General features: G+C 36.2%; 1 protein-coding gene across 2 annotated transcripts in view; it reads right to left on the bottom strand.

Annotated features, from left to right (window-relative positions):
* Window positions 1-19571, bottom strand: part of JMY (junction mediating and regulatory protein, p53 cofactor) — a 62156-nt gene that overhangs the window by 22997 nt on the left and 19588 nt on the right. For both annotated transcript variants that reach the window (XM_005530070.3, XM_088054051.1), the window contains exons 3-5: window positions 8890-9040; window positions 6913-7082; window positions 1464-1629 (exon numbers count right to left, since the gene is read on the bottom strand). In XM_005530070.3, coding sequence (XP_005530127.2) covers window positions 1464-1629; window positions 6913-7082; window positions 8890-9040 — 487 coding nt within the window. The remainder of the gene's footprint in view (window positions 1-1463; window positions 1630-6912; window positions 7083-8889; window positions 9041-19571) is intronic.

Here is a 19571-nt window from a genome sequence, read left to right as displayed (position 1 = left end):
TGACATCATAGGAAACACATTAAAAGACCACTGAATGTTTTAGATGGTTGAATTCAGATTTGGTGCTGAATAGTCTCAAATATATGTAGTCACTTCCACATCACTTTATTTTTCATGTTAATTGTTCTATCCACCTGAAGAAGCATGGGAAGGTAATTTCATGCATTGAACAATTCCCAGATGTTTAGGAATTGTATTTTTTCATTTTCTGTCCTATGGCATAGTTTGGGATTTATTATTAAACAATATATTACAAATTTAAAATAGCAAAGGAAGCCAGAACAGTGAACTGTTTTGTTGCCACAAGGGAATAAACAGGGTGATAGTTTAGCTGACCGAGGGTTTTACTTCGGATTAGGTTGTGGGTTGAGGAGTTTTTTTGAGATTTCTGCAGAAAACATTAATGACAAACCGTATTGCCCTGTGACATTTTCACAGCTGATGGCCCAGCGGTTTTACTACCACTACACCAAAGACAAAGGACTTTGATACACATTTCTTCTCCATCTCTTGTTCAGGGGACTTCTTTCAGTTCGTAAGTAAGCAGACCATACCATGTCTTCAGTACCAAAACTAAGTGTCTGATTTCCCAGCTCAAAATCTACCTCAAAATCATGAATTAATTCTCCACAGAAGCACTAAGTCAAAGCTGCCACATTTCTCCAAGTAATTTATAAAGTTTCCAATCCTTTTGTCAAAACATACAGTTATAGTTGTTTCATCACAAGACATAGATTCATAGTTACAGTGTTGTTACAGTGAGACAAATCTGTGATACCTCTGTTTTTTCCTTTTCCAGAAGCAACTCATAATACAATCCAGCTTCAAATCTTTGAAGAATTTTCTATCCATAGAAAAAGTTTTTATACAAGCCCTACACTCTAAAAGCAGTAAAACAAAGCTTGCTTAAACACAAACATTAAAGATAGAAAGGTCTAAAGGATAGAAGTGGATTGAAAAATGCTGTATGATTTACATGTACTGCTTCCACAGTACATGAGATGTAAGTCGGATAGTCAACTCTGGAAGTATAAGGTTTCTTGCTGCTCTATATCTGAGACAACGATATGAGCATCAGGTGTAGCAAAAGGAATCCAATCTGCAGATACAGCTTTTGAAAACAAATCACTTTCAAGAAATGTGTAATATCAATGCATATTATCAGTTAGATAAGTCCAATAATTAAGACATTTCCTCCTCCCTGATCTCAGTTCTCCAAAACTTAAATAGTTTGTGCATCTTATATGCAAACTTCCAAATACAGGCAATGAGAATCATCTCAGAACTTCTGTATTTGTATGTATATGCCTTATAAACAGGTGTAAATTTTAATTTAACAGTACTTTTGCAGCTCTTCACATGGCAATGAATCTGTTCTCATTTCATTCCCATAGGCTTCCCTGGACTCTTAAAAAGAAAATTATCTTTCAGGGATTAGGTACTAATTGAAATAAATAAAACACCTGACATCAGCCTCCTGATGCTTTCAAGCTGTGCTGTCAGGAGCAGCTCTTCACATTTCAAGATCTCAAACTGCACTTCATATAACTGAAGCTGTAGGTCATAGTAATCAGCTTCCAAGTGGTCCAAATGAGCTAAGGCTTCTGTACCACCTTTCAGGCTCTGCATCTAAATAAAAAGAGAAAATAACAAACAAACAAACAAACAACTCCAGGATAATGATAAGAACAAAACCATGGATTTTATGATTACAGCTAGATATTGTCTGGTATAGTAAATGTAACATGTCAAAACTGAACAAATCAAGTTCCTAAGATACATTCTGATCAGACACACACTTTAAGATGCCTTTAATATCTTTTTTCTACATGGCAATGAAATAAATCCATGGCATTGAATTACACTTTGCGACTGTCAAGTGTCAAGTCATGCAGTGAATAGTGTGAAATATCCCTCACACTCTTTTACTCTACCACATGATTCTCTAAAGGTACATAATTAAATTAAATTAGAATTCTCCTGTCTTCAATCCAAAAAGCCTAAAAGCAGGCATCTCAAAAGCTACAGTTCGAACTTGTAGAAGCAGAACTGAGGAAAAAAATGTGAAAGGATGAAGAAACAGGGATAAATACATGCACCGATCATCTTGTAATGACAACTTACTTCCGATATTTCTGGAGTCCATCACAGGAGAATAAATACACAGATTAAAATACTTACATATATTTCAGTACTCATTTGTATTTTGTATTTGAATAGAAAAGTAACACACAACCAAAGTGAACTGCAAACACTCTCTCTCATTCAGTCAAACAAGAATTATCTGCTCAATAAAGCCAGCCATTCAGATCATATTTAAAAAATACCAGCATGTTAGGGAATCTTATATGCCGAGTTTGAAGGGAATACATGCACCTCTATAATCTGCATGCAGAAGAGTTAGGGCCACATCCAAATTCTTTACTCGCTCAAAATATGTATATCTGATAGCTTCTCTCATATACGGGATGAAAGTAATGGTAAATTTTAACAAAGATTTGTGATTTGTCTACCTTACTATTCAGAAGAAATGCCCAGTTTCATATTACAGACAGTCATTCATTAAAAAGGGATGTCTACCAAACAAAAATACAGGACCTATTTAGCTATACATTTATAAAATATTTGCTAGCATGTTCCCAACATTATGGTGTAATCTTCAAGTTGTAAAACTGAATCTGTAACAAACAGCCACAAATAGGTTCCCTGAGTTTTATTTAGCATACATATTTTAATATGACTATACTAAACTAGAAAGGTATCTGTATTGAATGAAACCAATGATCCATTTTACCCAATGCCCTGTTTCAGGAAAATGTTAACTGCAAAAATCCAGGAAGATGAAACTTAACAGGCAGTGCATTGATATCCTCCCAAAATGATTCACCAGCCTCTAGCACAGCTGAAAGCACAATTTAAACCACGCTGCTGCCTCTTATATAAAACAGACTTTCTAGACATAAGTTTGTCCTGTCCTTTTTTCTTTTAAAAACATGTATGCTTTTACCACCTGCATCATTATCTACTGACAGGGATTTCACAGCTCAATCACACACAGATAATTCTGCATACTATACTTACTTCCATGTAAGACTGCTAGACAGAAGATGTGTAAATCAGTTCTTTTATCTCCTATTTTAAGTTTCTTTTCCTATATTTTGTACTTCTGTATACATCTTTTATATATCAATTATTAGTCTGAAAACTCCAGTAAGTCCTTAAGTGAACACCAGAAACCTTACAATCCCTAATGTATTATGTATATGCTAAAGTCCAGAGCTACACAAAAATGTCTTGTCATGCCACTTTATTACTCTGCATCTATATTGAGTTACTAATTTGACCAGAACAGTGAATGACATAATGATTGCATAACTGGAGTGAACTACAGGCTACTTTTCAAGACCAAAGGACTGATTTTCTTGAACTCTCCAGTTTTTCCATATAAGAGGGATAATGTTTATTGCTCAGGCAGGATATTAGCATTTTTCAAGGGATCTTCCATTTTCAAGGATGTACTCAGTGTAAAAATGCAGCAAAATTTGGTGGGTTTGGAGGTAAGGGAAGTGGGTGTGGGAAATGTTTGTTTTATTTTTAAATTAAGGTACTGTCAAACATGACCACACCTAAGAACTTCCCCTTTTCCATGAACTATGAAATTGACTTCGCAATATCTTTCTTAAAAACAGACGTTCCCAGATTTAAAGCCACGGTCTATATAAAAATTGAATACAGACATAAAAACACAGACCAGCTGCAAAAGTAGCAGCTCACCAAGTTATAGCAGCTGAGTACTTCATTCAGTTCCACTGGTGTCTGCCTGATAAAGGACCTGACAACTGTACCTTAGCCCTATAAAGAGCAAACATTACAGATGCTGTTAGTTATTTCTTCTGTTTTAAGGGTACACCACCAATCTATTCAGCTTTCATGTGCAAAATAAATGGGAAATTAGTACCACTGTATGGTTCATGGGCAGATATCCTAGCTACATAATAGCTCCCCATGAAAAAATAAAATGAAGACCTTGAATTTCAACAACTTACGTTAAAACTTCATGTAAGATACTAATAATGTGTGATTATTCAAAACAGTATCATCCCTTTTGGGCATATTTCAGTATATTCTGCTAAAAAATTCTCTTCTTAATTGAGAGCAATTCTTATGAGCTTTTACCTGATCTGTACCACTAATTCATCCTTGCTGCATCCTTGGTAGCCCTCAGGCTGATCAACACAGTGAAACAAACACAAAGAAATTTAACATGAGAATGTTATGGGAAACATTTCTGCAGTTGTGCTGATTTTGCCTGTACTAGAGCTAATTTTCTTTACAGTGTCTGTGTGAGGCTGTGTTTGGGATTTGTGCTGAACACAAGGTTGATAATACAGAGATGTTTTTATTATTGCTGAGCAAGGCTTTTTATGCATTTTGTATGGCCACTCTGTCAGGGATGACGGAAGGGCATGGGAGGTTGGGAAGAGACACAACCAGAACAGGTGACCCCAGCTGACCAAAGGGATATTCCAGACCATGTGACATCATGGCCAGTATATAAAGTGGGGGGATGAAAGAGGAAGGGAGGGAGATTTGGAGTAGTGGAGTTTTGTCCTCCCAAGTCACAGTTACCTATGATGGAGCCCTGAACTCCTGGAGATGGCTGAACACCTGTCTGCCCACAGGGAGCCATGAATCAACTTCTTGTTTTGCTTTGCTCATGTGTGTGGCTTTTGCTTTCCCTATTAAACTGCCTTTATCTCAACCCGTGAGTTTTCTACCTTTCAACCCTTCTGATCCCACTTGTGAGGGAGCAAGTGAGCAGCCACTTGGGTCTTGGTTGCTGGCTGGGGTTAAAACACCACAGCAGTGGAACAAAATATTTAAACTGTGGAGATCCAAGTTCAATTTCCTGTAATGCAACAACTTTCTGCATTAATGAAAACAAGTAATTTAATCTCTATAGTCTTTGTTATTGCAGTCATATAAATTAAAGTGTGGTGTCATTCACTGAACCATAGAGTGGTTAGGGTTGGAAGGGACTTGAAATCTCATCAAGTGCCAAGCTTTGCTCCGGGTTCCATCCAACCTGGCCTTGAACACTTCTCAGGAGGTTGATCCACAACTTGTCTAGGCAACCTGTTCCAGTGTTGCTCCCTCAAAGTAAAGAATTTCTTCCTAATATGTAATTTAAACCCATCCACCTTCAGTTTAAAGCCATTTCCCCTTCTACCACAATATGCCCTTGCAAAAAACTTCTTTTCTGAGACTAAATTTCAAAACTCCATAGACAACCTGCTGGACACCAACACTGCCCTCAAAAAAAAGTCGTATGTCTTTATTCCGAACTGTCATTTTTTCTCAGCTAAAATCCAGATATATTAATTTCTTGAGCATTTTAGTCTCTTCAAACAAATATCCTGTTTTCATCTTCCAGGATATAGTAGCTAAATGGTTTGCCAGGAGGCATTTCAGTTCTACAAATATTTTCTTTATGAGACTGCCACCATTCTTTGCCAAGATGGGATTCCCAGTCATGTTTTTCACATTGAGCTCTGTATACTTGAGCCTTTTACATTCTCAGAACACACAATGTGCACCAGAGGAGAAGGTGTTTGGTGCTGATATTACCCTATCTCTGTATTCAGACCCAGAGCTTGCTATACCATGTAATACACCACCCCAAACCACTGTTTTAACATTAGATATTCCTTATTTCTCTGTCCCCAGAAGCCCCAAACTCACAGCTCAGCAGTTTCATCCTGATGTACACTGCAATTAATCTTTCCTTTTCCTGTACAGCCCCTAAGACTAGCATATCAGACCAAATACTCACTCATTTACCAGACTAAGATCTCATTCAACAAAAATTCACAGGTCTCGACACAGAGAAAAATATGTCATGAAAAGAAGATGCACAGTTGCTCTAAGTGAAAATATTCAATATATTTTCAATTAGTACTGCTAGACTGTCTCATCAATTCTTGGCTAAGGATGACAATAGCCTAATAAACTCAGGTTTTCAGACGACTCCTGGATTTCCATATCTAAAGAGCACTGAAATGCAGTAAACCTATTTTTGTGCTCTGGGTCCTGCATGTACTCTCTCTTCCCTGCAGATCAAGCTGTCTTCTATGGAGGGTCCCAAAATAGACACACAGTCTATCAGCCTTACAAACCTACCAGCCCTTGCAGTGCTAAAGTCATGAGCTCTCTGGATAACCATAGATAACCATTTGTAACAGCACCATGAGTTTAGTCAAATTTTGCTGAAACATTTGTAAAGTTATCTTAAAATGGTCATCTAATTGCTAGCACACACATTAACATTAGTATGACAAAATGTTATTTGCACCAAACGTCCATATGATAGCAAAGTTTAACAGAGAATTCGTAGTATTGTTACTTTTAAAGGGATGTCATAAAACCCAATAAATGTGGATTTTTTCCTGCTAAAGCATTTAAACACAGTTTCATGCATGAACTCTTTCTTCAGGAAAACTGTAGCTAGCACAGCCCCCTCTGGAAGATTGCCTCAGTAATTAAGGTAAGCAGAGAAAGAGCGCAACACAACCATCCAGCTATCCATATATTTACTAATGGTCAGACACTTTCCATCTGGAATGTGAGAGCTATTCTGAAAAGGTGGTCATGCCTCTGAGAGCTAAACTGCAGAGATTACATGGCAGCCAATTTCTGTCTCATCCTTTCTCTTCATTTTACTCATCCCAGTGGACAGCTGTAAACATTAACAGTAAAAACTGTCTTTCTGGTTGACTAACCAAGAAAAGGTGAACAGAAAACATAAGTAAGTGGCACAAAACTCACCACACCTACACTGCAACATAATTTTGTCGAACATTGTTTCTTTCTGTATTTTTTTGTAATTTTCTACTTACTGGCATGAAAACCTACCTCCTCTTTCAGCGCATGTTTCTTCTGCTCCAAACAGATTTCTTTAGCACGCATCAACTGCAAAGTCTCCTTAGAAACTGCATACTGAAGCTTTTCCATACGTTCCACTGCTGCTGCCCATGCTGCCTTACCAAATTTTTTCTGGTCTGCTCGCATTCGATCATACACAGCTACAGAAAGGAAAAAAAAGACAGGCATCTTACTAGTCTATTCTTCAGACCACTAGTGATCCTGCTGCAAAGAAAATGCACATATTTGTACTTAATAAAAATCTCATTCATACAACCATTTGATCTTGAACTGCATCCCAAATTTTCCCCACTTCTGTAACCACCAATTATCAGCTAATAAAGTCTCCGGTTTACCTTAATAATATTTATAGTACAGTCATAAATTTAAATAAATCTGAAGAGTGAAAAAAAATTAAAATTTAAAACAATGATTTCAGCTTAACTTTCAAGTGCAATTCTGTAAGAACACTATGAAATTGAAACAACATCTATGTTTTACCTCAAAATGCAGAAGTTCCTAGCCTGATTCCGATTTACTATTCTTGGGCCCCATATAACATCTAGGTGGACACACAAGATTTTCACTATTGTTAATATATAGATCATGTGATACTGTACTTAGCTTTGCAAAGCAAAAGCCACAAAAGTAATAGAATCAAAAGAGTGGCATTCAGTCACCACATGCTATTACATACTGTTCTTAGCTAATAAGAAACACATTTATGCTCTCATGTATTTTTCCTCTGCCATCGGCTAATATTTGTGTATTTAAGGCTACCCTGTGATCAGGAGGGTTCAAGAAAAATCCCAAACACAAAAAACAGGTAAATAACCTGTATATTAAAGGTCCATGGCTGTAATCAGCCTTCAGGTGTTTCCTCCAAATCCTGACTGCTGTACATAAAAAATCATGTGAACAAAAACAAGTAAGTATCTATAAATACCCATTATCAATTAGTGGTGTATCTTATTGGCTACCTTTGTCATACTGGAAAAGGAGCAAAGCTGATTAGTACATTTAGAATGTGCTCTGATTAAATTTATTCCAACATGCTTTAACCTATTAAATCACCTAGTCTGAAAAAGGTGAAACTTCACATTATCTTTAACTTGGGTTGCCACTGAATAGAGGAAATTTGTGGTGCCTGCATATCTTGAGTCAGGTGTAGCAGTCATGTACAGAGATGACAAGAAACCTACCAGTCAAAAAAGGAATTTCTCCTCTGAATCTTGCACAGGATCTATCACCAAGGCAAAGAAAGAAACAGGGATCTGCACTCAGGCATGGGAGGACACCGGGGCAAACTTTTTCAGTGAACTAGAAAAATGTCTGTTTGCCCTATTAAACTGGTTATTTCAGTTAAAATGGTACCAGGATGAGACCACGGGTGTACATACCAAGTCACTTGACCTCACTTTACTGCACCACTTTTTACTAAAACCATCACATTCTCCAAACACAGAAAAGCCAAGGTTATATCCATGAAGGCTTCTGAACAACAGAGCAGCTTTAACTTAGTAGTTACACTGAGCTGTTGCTTAATGTTTAGATCTATGAAAAAAATTACTGAAAGGCAAGGAAGACTAGAAAAGGAAAGTAAGTGAAAGACAATTAACACTTACTATGGAGGTCTGCCATATAAAGTACAGAAAACAGAATCCACCAGGGACTCTATGCTTCCTAAATCCTTTGCAAATACAGAATACTGCCAGTAAAATTACATTGAGAAAGTAGCTGTAAAACTTCTACCTAGAATTTCTATTCTGATCACCTCTGATGATGTTCTGAAATGGTTTACAGGTGAAAGATTCAAATAGACATAGAAGAAAAAACAAATAGGAATTACAACTGCATTTTCCATGAAGGATTGATGAAAAAAAATAACTCACAGTACAACACAGAACATGGTAAACATTAAATAATTTAATTTTTCATGTGATAGACAGTATGACAGGAAATAACTACCTTTTTGTGTTTTAGCTGTTATTTCAAAATATTTAACTGTAAGATCTTGAATAGAAAGCACAGCCATGTGAGCTTTTTTCTGCCAATCAGCATCTTCTTTTTGCAGACTCTCAATTCTTCTGGGGCCTAGGTAGTCATTCTCTATTGAGATCTGAAAATAAATCAGCCCATAATTAAAACCACAATTCATTGCAGCTATTCTGCCAACAGCAAACAGTTTCAGGGTTAAGAAAGAAAATAATACAAAAAGGAGATAAAACTTCCACCACAATTTCTACTCAACAGTAAAAAACTCTTCGGAAGCACTCCTTCCTCTTGAAAAAGTATATCCATCTTTCATAACTACTTTTCTTACTGGATGCATAAAATCCACATATTTAAGTTTGCTTTGTCAGCATATTTTTATTATGCATCTTATTCTCAGCAGATTACATGCATGCTTCATGCTTCATCCAGGCTTTCTTCCAGCCTGGACTATTTCATTCTGAAGTAAATAAACGCTCTTCAATCACAATGAAGTTGGCAACCAGGGTTGTGCTGGGGTAATGGTAAGTTATCATTAACATATTACAAGTTTTTATTTGGTATAGATGACCTTAAAAAGTATATTTTCCTAGTGCCTGGGAGCTCAAACATACTTTCATTGCTAGGATCAAGGCAATTTTATTCTGAGATCACAGCTGTCTGAAGCCTGTAAAAGACCTGGAGTTTTTTTTACAATAATAAAAACATAGCTTTCCCTCCCAAACCTGAGAATTTTTACACACTTGTCACACTACAACAACAACAGACTACATATCCTACATCTTAATTAAAAATTTAAGCCTGATCATGCAATACCAAAGTATTAATAATTAATATTTTTCATATTTATCAGTCAAGAAGCCACCTTACTAGTATAGGCAAAACTGAACAAAACCAAATGTGCTCATAACCTTGTATGTCCCTGAATATTTCAACCTGAAGTTCTAATGCCTAAAGTATTAATCTTGATTTCACAGAGCTTCAATTTGGTCTAAAATTGCACTCTATAGCTCAATTGCAAATGAAAGGTTTTTAAGGCACTGTTCAGGACCTACTTCTGCAAATCCACTTGCCTTGTCCCTTAGATGGATGATTTTCACAAGTAAAAATAAATAGATGCCTCCTAAATTCTTGATCATTTCTTGAAAAACACTTATAGGACATTAATAAGGTATTTGAATCTACTTCTTATGTATTTCCAAAACTCTTTGAAAGGCAACAGATAAGGTATAATGTGGACAAGTGGTGAGTGAATAATACTTTTATTAGGTATGTTGTAATGCTCCATTCTGTGGAGCATTGTATGTACCATGTCTCCCAGAGGAAGTACTTAGGACAGAGGTTTCCAAATAAATTCTGAACTGTAGACATATATACACACACACACACACACACCAGTGAATTACACACTGGTGAAATTCATGCCTTCCATTTACACAGAACTCAGAAACATTAAATTTATTTGTGAAGCTGGATACAAACCAACCCAGTTAAAAAGTTCTTTTTCTGCTCCTTGGTAGAGATGAGGTAACTTGACACTGAATTGACACAGTATCACTGAGTAATGTGAGTAACTTTCTTATTAGCTATGAGTTCTAGGAGAGTAAGCCTCAAAGTAACATTTTTTTCATAAAGTTTGGTCTGCCAAAACATTATTCACATATAGTGCAAGCTAAAAAGATTTATGATTGCATAATATAATTGTATCTTTGTTCCCTAGGGCGAGTATTTACAAGTAACAAAAAAGGGAAGCATCTTTTCATTATTCACAATCCCAAGTATGTCATCCATGAATCATCATTTGCACTAAAGGTACTCATAGCAACACAGAGAAAACCCAAGAAGCCTTGGCTTTAGCAACTGCGTGAGCAAGAACAGATCAACAACTTTGCTTAAGGCAGCAAGAACAGTGGCATGCTTAAAGAAGTGTGAAAGGAGCCCCAGAAAGATAAAAAGGATAGAAACATTTCCCTAATGTTGCTTGACCTGCCTTCATGCTAGCCTGAAGGTAGGTAACACCTACGCATCTAGCCAGATAGTCAAACTCCTAGAATATGTTCCTAAGTGTCTTGCAGTACAGTAAAAAAAAAAAAATACAGCTACATGTTCATGTTTGGACTTTGCATTCTGCAGCCTAGATAAGGGACATACACACATAAAATGTTAACTTTCTGGCTCTGAAGACATGAAATAATGGAGGATGTATGTGCTTGTTTTGGCTGGACTAATATTCTTCCTATTAGCTGGTATGGGCTCTGTTTTGGAGTTGTCCTGCAAACAACCTTAGGGATATTTTAGCTATTGCTAAGCAGTGCTGACAAAGAGCCAAGGCCTTTTCTGCTTCTCACCACTCCACTAGTGCAGAGACTGGGGGTTCACAAGAAGTTGTAAAGAGACACAGGTGGGGAAAGCTGACCCCAACTGACCAACAAAGACATTCGATACCATAGAGCACTGTGCTCAGCAAGAGAGCTGGGGCAAGTGGGTAATGTCCAGTGATGGGTGTTTGTCTTTCTAAGTCACTGTTAACCTGCGCTCTTGGAGTTAGCTGAACACCTGCCTGCCCATGGGAATCGGTGAATGAACTCTGTTTTTCTTTGCTTCATGTGCACAGCTTTTGCTTTGCCTATTTTACTGCCTCTATCTCATGAATTTTCTCAGTTTCACTCTTCAGATTCTCCTCTCACCAGCCCACTGAGCTACAGTGAGCAAGCAGCCGTGTGGGGCTAGTCGATGGTCACAGTTAAACTATGACAAGGAATGAGGCTCTCATTGTTATAAAGGCAGCATCCAATCTAAAAGTGAAGGCAGAATCCAGGTGCCAGTGGGGAACTGTCTTTGACAAGTGAAACATCCCACATGCTTTCTTAATAAAGTTGAATAGCTAGAAGTTAAGGACAAACCTTAAACTAAAAAACTTGTTCCCTTGTGAAGCTGTTGGACCAGACTACCACAGCCAAACCTCTCCACAGCTACGCCAGCCTGAGACAACTGAGGTTCAAGGTGACAAATTCCAAATGAGAAAGTTCAAGAACAAGCTTCCAGGCTGGAGTAACAAGCCTCAGTCACAGAGATCTTTGTTACTCTTTGGATACACAAAAGTCAGGACCTAATTTTGGGAAAAGACGACTTCTCAGAAGGAGACTCCAGAATGGTATTCAATGGATAGAGTCTGCACTGCTTCCTTGAAGACAGCTCCCACCTGTGTTTCTATTAAGTCAATGACTTTCTGAGTGGCAGCAAACTTTAGGAGTCCTTTTTGTGCCTTAGAACTAGCTGGCTGCTGTTCCTTGCTTCAGGCTTGTGATGTTCCTGTCCAAGCTTGTGGGACAGGCTGGGTTTGCCTGACGTACACACCCTGCAGCCTCTGACAGCCACTCCATTGGCCGGAAGCTGCTCCAATGCTCCCTGTGGGAAAACCAATCTCTTCCCACCCAGCCCCTTCATTCCACTTGATTCAATTTCCCCATCAAAAAAGTGAAAAAAAAGAATATTAAAAATAAATGTTAAATTAAAATGTTAAAAATAATCAAAAAACAACAGTATGAAAGAAAATACTGATCACAACCTTTCCAAAGGTAATTATGGTCACTCTTTAGCATCAAAGAAGTAACTATGACAAACTACAAGACAGAGGGCCACTTCTGGCCATGGACCTGGCACACTTTGGGCAAACACATTAAAAAGAGATAGCCATTTTGTGAGTGCAAATACTGGCAGCACCTACAACTTAGAAGAACTACCAGTTCTCAAGTGCAACCTAGCTAGAGAACTATTGTAATCTACTGGTCATTAATTAAATTTATGCTTGTCATCCTTTCAGGGCAGGACAGATAATCTCCAGAGAAAAACAGAGATGAACAACTGAGACACAGGGATGAAATATATATGGTCCCTGTGCCAAATGGCTGTTTAGTCATTATATCTCAGTCCAACCATCTGCCACTAGAGCAGGCTTAAATAATATTATCCAATTTAAATAATATAATTTTGGTATATTTATATACAAGATAGAAATTACTTATAGCATATGTTATCACAGGAAATAGAAAGAAAGCCTATGGGGGGAAATAGGTAGTTTAAATGAAGACTACAGCTGTAATAGGGGGAAAAGTTGGGAAGTAAAGATAAGGAACATGCCTCTCAAGCTTGCATCTTATGAAAAGGCAGGTTTCCTCTCCACTTGCAAACACCTCCATGACAGTAGTGACCACTCCCTAATTTTGTCCTAGCTAAGAATTTAAAAAGGAAAAGGGAGTAGCCATAGACGATTAAATATCAACATGAAAAGGCTTGTGAGTTTTGAAGACTTTGTTTTCTATATTCTCTTCAATAATTAATCACCTTGATGTAAGACAACTCTCATTATGAAATTAAAGGAAGTTCTTATGTGCTTCTGCATTCCATTATTATTTGCAATATATGCATAACCTGTTTGTGCTTTATTTTTCTCACCTCTATGATGCAAGCATCTTCAGTTTTTATAGGTAATAAAAGAGCAGATGTCATTTTAGAGACTAAACAAACAATTTTTAAATTACTATTGTCCATGCTAGATATGACTAAAAGAAGGCAAAGAATAACTGAAAAGTGCTGTCATCTAATGACATTTATTATAAACTTGTGTATCTACTTCCAATTTAATAATATTTTTCGTTAAAAATTAAGAAACTCTAATATAGTTGATGTTTCTTCCCAACTTAAAAGGCTTTTCAGTTACCTAGCATTTTCTCAAAATGAGCTTTTGGCCTGGAATTGCTCATTTAGACTCAAAAGTTTTAAAGAAAGCCTGGTCTCATCTCACAACTAGATCAGAAGCCAAATCTAGTTTCTCTTCTACTCATCACTTTCTCAATAAAACATTCCAGCTATTCCTCCTTTAAAAATCCTGTATTGTCCTTGAGAGGAATCCAAGCTTCATGGTAAAATTTGCTATGATTTTTTTTCCCCAATGATGAAACTTGCTTTTGTAGACCTTCATGCTTTACAAGTTCTACTTCAAATGATGCTTTGAAGCTAAGAAAATTATGACAGCTTTCACAAAAGTGGTTGTCGCAAAACATAGAAGAAGGGATCGAAACAGCAGAAGCCATTAACTTCAACACATCACACAAACACCTATTTTCATCAGCTATTGCTTCAGACTAATGGAACATAAAAGAACACATTTCAACACTGTATTGATATGTTTCTGAAGGAGAACAAATGAATTCTTTAGAGAAAACAAACTAAAAGGAGGTTCCTAAACTAGCCCATAAGCAAATGAGGATGAATCAACAGAGGCAACCCTGTTGCTGCAAAACCCTTCTTTGGAACAGTTTGCAAACTATGGTTAAGTCTTCAAGAGACTAAAGTAAGTTTATTGAGAGAAAGTACGAGCAACAGGCCTGAAATGATGGGATACACATATATAATACATCTACTAAGTGAAGGTCTTTATTACTTTCTGCATTTTTTTCTGGAGAATGGACAAGACTGACAGAAATAAGACTTGACCCAGGCCTTGTAATAACTTAGGAAGGGATATGTCACGTCTCTCCAGCTCCCTTTGTTATCCTTCTATCCTGGATGGACTGGTAAGAGGCAGAAAAAGAGGAAAATGAGATGTAACGGCAGGTCAGGTAACTATAAGAACAAAAAAAAAAAAGTAAGCTGAGTGCACAGTGCAGATGCCAGTGACAAAACACAAAATGGAAATGGCTTTATACATAAAAGCATGTTTCAGATCAAAGGCTCAGCTATCTGCCTTCTCCATGAGGTCAAACAAGCAATTCCAACCACAGCCTGCTAGATAGAAGCCAGAAAACATGCATTTCAGCTTCATCTAGTCAGAGACTTCTCAAAGTTAGTCTTAGTAACTTTTCTGTTGTTGTTTTTAATTTAACTGTGTCCCCAGCTGTTAACACAAACCCAGCATTACTTACCCAAACATGTTATAATTCCATACCTACACCCCTAAATATATTAAGTGAAAGCATTTAGCTTTAAAAAAGACATTACAGTTTTACTAGTTTTATCCTAAGGAATATGGACATAGACTGCAATGTTAGTACATAAAAACCCAATTAGTTTGCATGGTCTAGATTCCTCAAAATATCTGGCACCTGGGACTAAAACACAAACAAAACGAGTTTTGATTACCTTAAAACATAGGAGAACAACATATACAATGCAGTCTTGACTGAACTGTAAAGGAAGCAACAAACCAAAAGGTAACAAGATGCTAGGACATACATAAAGAAGATGGAAAATGTCATTTTACTGCAAAGTGCAGTGGTGAATGTTTTTTCCAGAACCCTGGAGAACGCTGAAAAACTAAGTAGTGCAGAGTTTTAAAAACACTAAGTTACAGTATTTTATATTGGCAATTGACAGAATTAAAGCTAAACAGTGTACCCTGCATTATGCCTTCCTTATTTATTCATTTGTATAGCAGGAAACATTTCAGCTTCAGTGACTGAGATGGAGACTAAAAGACAGTTCACCTTTAAAAAGAAAGCTTTTTTTAAAAAATAAAAGAAGATATAATTAAGAAGGCAAATTGTACCAGTTACTTGAAAATGTTGTTTAAGCCAAGTTGACTCAAAGGTAAGTGGGCATGAGTGTTTCCAGACGTTCTAGATTCTGTTTGTGCATGAAAATGATTTGCTGGATTTTTAAATCTTCAGTTAAAAAAACCTTAATATATACAATAGAGAAAATGTTAAGCATATCTATCAAGAGTTCATCAAAATATGGTTGACAATTTTTATATACAATATACTGAAAAAGAGAAATAGTGACAATTGTAGCCAGAAGAAATCTCATTAAAGATATATAAATAGCCATGCACATGGATACTGAAAGTAACTGTAACAACTAGCAAATAAAGCCGGATAAGTTTCAGTATGAAGTTAGCAAATACGATGAAAGCTTACAAAAAGGGTTTTTTCCACACCACTCTTGAAAAAGAAGTACTAAAAATGACTAGATTTCAAACTATTTAGATACTTAGGTAAAAAAACTTTTTTTGCAAAATTTAGACTCTCAGCAAATTTTTCAACCTCTGAAGGCTTTTGATCCTTCTCCTTGACCTCCACAGTCTGAATATCATTGCATCAGTCACCTCAAAGTCTCCTCCTTTTTTTCTCTTTCCCTATCTCAAACACTGCAAAAAAAAAAAAAAAAAAAATCATACATTTCTAGGTTTCACTCTCCTTGACTCTAATCCTCAGGGACACATAATTTAGAATTTTCTGCATGTTTATCAGCCTTTCAAAGCTCCATCAAGATGCTTTTTTGAATAGATACACTGATTCTGCATTTTTCTGCACTATTTCCTCCATTACTAGCATTTCTCCATTTGAGAAAAAAAGAAAAAAAATTAAGGCATGGATATGCCTTAATTAAGGTATGGATACACTGATAACTCCCAAATTCTGTTATAGGCCTCCAAAGCTGATGGTTAATCCAAATCATTAATAGACACTGATGACTCTTTCTGAACACATGTTTGGTGTCCATAGTGAAACTGTGGAAATTATTGTCTCAGAGCATGTAAGGTATACTAAGAGTTTGCTTTTGCCTTATTTCACAGAACACAGGTTCATTGAGGTACCCCTATTTTCTATACTTTCTACCCCTTAACATTCATTATTTACCGATCTGTCTTACCTTCGATGAATCACATGCTTTCAAACTAAGGCAATCCAATTCTTTTACTCTGGTCTAGCACTGAGGATGTTTAATAGGGAAACACCCTTATGCTCCATACTGTCACTACTCTGATACCATGGTGTATTTCTGAGAGGAAGAAACTAAAAATGCAAGTATACCAGGGATGTATACCAAAGTGTGATGTTTTCTATTTGGCACTTGTTTTTTTTTAAATCTCTCTAATTATTCAAAACCTTTTTCCTTGCTCTTTCAAAATGCTGAATAACACGGTATTTTCAGCAAAATCTAGATAACTCATATATTTTTCCTCAAGAGTAGTAGTCAGTTAATAGGTGCATATAAATACGCATATATGCTTTTGGAGGTTGTCACCAACCTTCTGCACATGCATTAGTTTTTATTTATTGAAACTTCACCTACCATTTTATTATCCAGCCCAGCTTTTTTTGGACAGTGACTTTTTGAAAAACTAAATAATAAACAATTCAAATACAATCAAATTTTTCTACAAGTCTTATTAATCACTTTTATAGCTGAACACCTAAAGCAGTCTTGTACTCTGCTAATTTTGCAGACAAGAAGATTTAAGCCATCAGATACACACCAGTTTTGTAGTCAGCTACCTCTTATCAGGAACTAAGTTTCATTAAATGATTTACAGTACCAGCCTGCTTTCTATCAGATAACCTCTTTAGATTTTTTGTTTTTTGAGAAAACCCATAAAGTCCTGACATTAAGTCAGCAAAATGTTCTGTTCTGAGTTCATATAACAGTCTAGAGGACTTATAGTTCAGATTGTAAACAGAGACTGACATACAACCCTTTTGAATCAAACTGTAAAGACAATAAGCACAATTCACCATATTGCATCATCTTTTCAAACAAGCACACAATATTTTCCATGAAGTTTCTGACCATTTTACATAAACTTAGATTTCTTCTCCAGTCTACAGGTTTTTCAAGAGCTACGTTAATATTTAAGTATTATTCCTTATGATGTGAGGACACTTCCAGCTACAAATAGGTAAGGAAAAAAAAAGTTAAAAATCTTTTGAAGTTTTACAGTTTCTCCAAAACATCTTTACGTCACTGGAGAATTTTTAAAAAAGATACTCTGTAATTTTTAAATTCTGTTATTTTTACAGTAATTATCTCAGTTTTTCCAGCTGTTCTGATCAGAAAATTTCTTCTCCCTTGAACTTGTTTCATAATTCACGAAACTATTTTCAACCAAAATTTTACATGTTCAGTACAATGCAATTCATTTCTAAGTACTTAATTTTGCGTAAATTAAAGTTAAATCAGTTATGAAGTTCACTACTGCAATTCACCACCATATATTAAACAAACAAATCCACATACAGTTGAGCCAGAACTGTATTTTTAACATACCAGAATCAGAGTAAGAGAGTTTGAGAGAGAAGCAAACCTTCAGACAGATTAATAAAAGATTCCAAAAGTTTTAAAAGCAGAATGTTATGAGCTATCAACATATACACTGCTCTAATCTCTAACTTCCAGTGCTAGACCTCAACATTAATGTATTTGAAGTTCTTAAAATCTCCTCACATTCACGTGAACTAACATGTAAGTACAACTAATTAACATGTAAGCAATGAAGCTATAAGTGTGTTTAATATATTTAACATATGATAAGTTTTCAGTGTTCTCATTTCCTGGAGATGAGCTCAGATGTAATGGTGGCTCTAGGCCTTCACCCGTAATGAGATATTATCCGTTTTCAGTTAAGCAAAAACAGTTCAACTCAGACCCTCAAGAATGCATGTTTTGAAGTTTTGCTGGCATCTACATGTAAGTTGTGAAGCAATTTGTTACATTTTATCTTCAGTCCAATATCAAGGACATCCAAAAAACCCTCAAGCATGAAAAGAGAAGGCCTCCCACTGATTTCACTTGGCATTTGATCAAACCCAGTGCCTATTCATCATGACTGTGAAGTACTGTCCACAACTACAAGGCCATAAAAATTCTAAGTAGCAAGGTAGTTTCTTTGTCTGTATGAAGACTGGTGAACACAGATGTACAGACAAAAAAGGCTTTGGGGTTTTGCCTACGAAATCATTTTTTGAAATACACTTTTTTTCTTTTCTAAATAACCAGATTTGGTATATACAGATTTATGTATGAAAGAAACCTTCATGTCTTAGTCTTAAAGGACTTAAAGCTTGATCACAGTAACCTGGCCTCTAGTTCTATAGCCAAGTATCAACCACTAACTGGTAAGTCCCTTACATACTTTCTGAAGAATACCGCACTAAATATGGAGGATCTCACAAAGTTTAGATTTGACTTTCTGAAATCAAAGGCACCAGTAGAGGTGTCTATTTGGATTTTTCCAAAGTTCAGAAACACTTAGCCTTTTTATTTCCAGCTATTGATGCCTACTACCTCCCACTTTTTTGCTATGGCAATGTTGTTCTGCACACATGAAAAATAAGCAAAATTTTCACAGGGAAATTATTTATTTTGATTAAGGAAAAATTTGTGGGCATAAGTGTGAAAAATTTCTAGAATCAAAAATATAACACCATTTCTTCCCAAGTAGTCTGATTCTTAGCAAAAAGAGTATCTTAAATTCCATTTAAAATTCAACATTAATGCTAGATAAAATAATCTATGAACGTTGTTTGTGCTGTGGTTTTATGTTCACAGCTGTCTTCCCAGTTCTTGGAAGAATACACAGACAGCCCAAAACATGTAACACAGCATATGAATATCAAGCTTCACTTGCCTGGTGCCTATATAATATGGGAGAGTCCAACATCAGAAGAAAAGGTCCGGTAACCCATATGGTGAAATTAACATGCTAAAACTCACTGCTTGAATGTCTTTACATATTATTACAACTATACCAGCAACAGTCCATAACTGAATCAGAAAATGCCTATACAAGTTCAGCCCACCTTTTACATATACATAAAATATAATACTGTCTTCAATTCCTTTATTATGCCTTCTCCAGCATTCAGTGAACATATGGA

This window comes from Pseudopodoces humilis, chromosome 4 (assembly GCF_049639895.1).
Source record: "Pseudopodoces humilis isolate 2021_Gansu_Grassland_sample_001 chromosome 4, ASM4963989v1, whole genome shotgun sequence".
Lineage (NCBI taxonomy): Eukaryota > Metazoa > Chordata > Aves > Passeriformes > Paridae > Pseudopodoces > Pseudopodoces humilis.
Note: the sequence above shows the minus strand (reverse complement) of the source record. Positions and strands in the feature narration are given on the sequence as shown.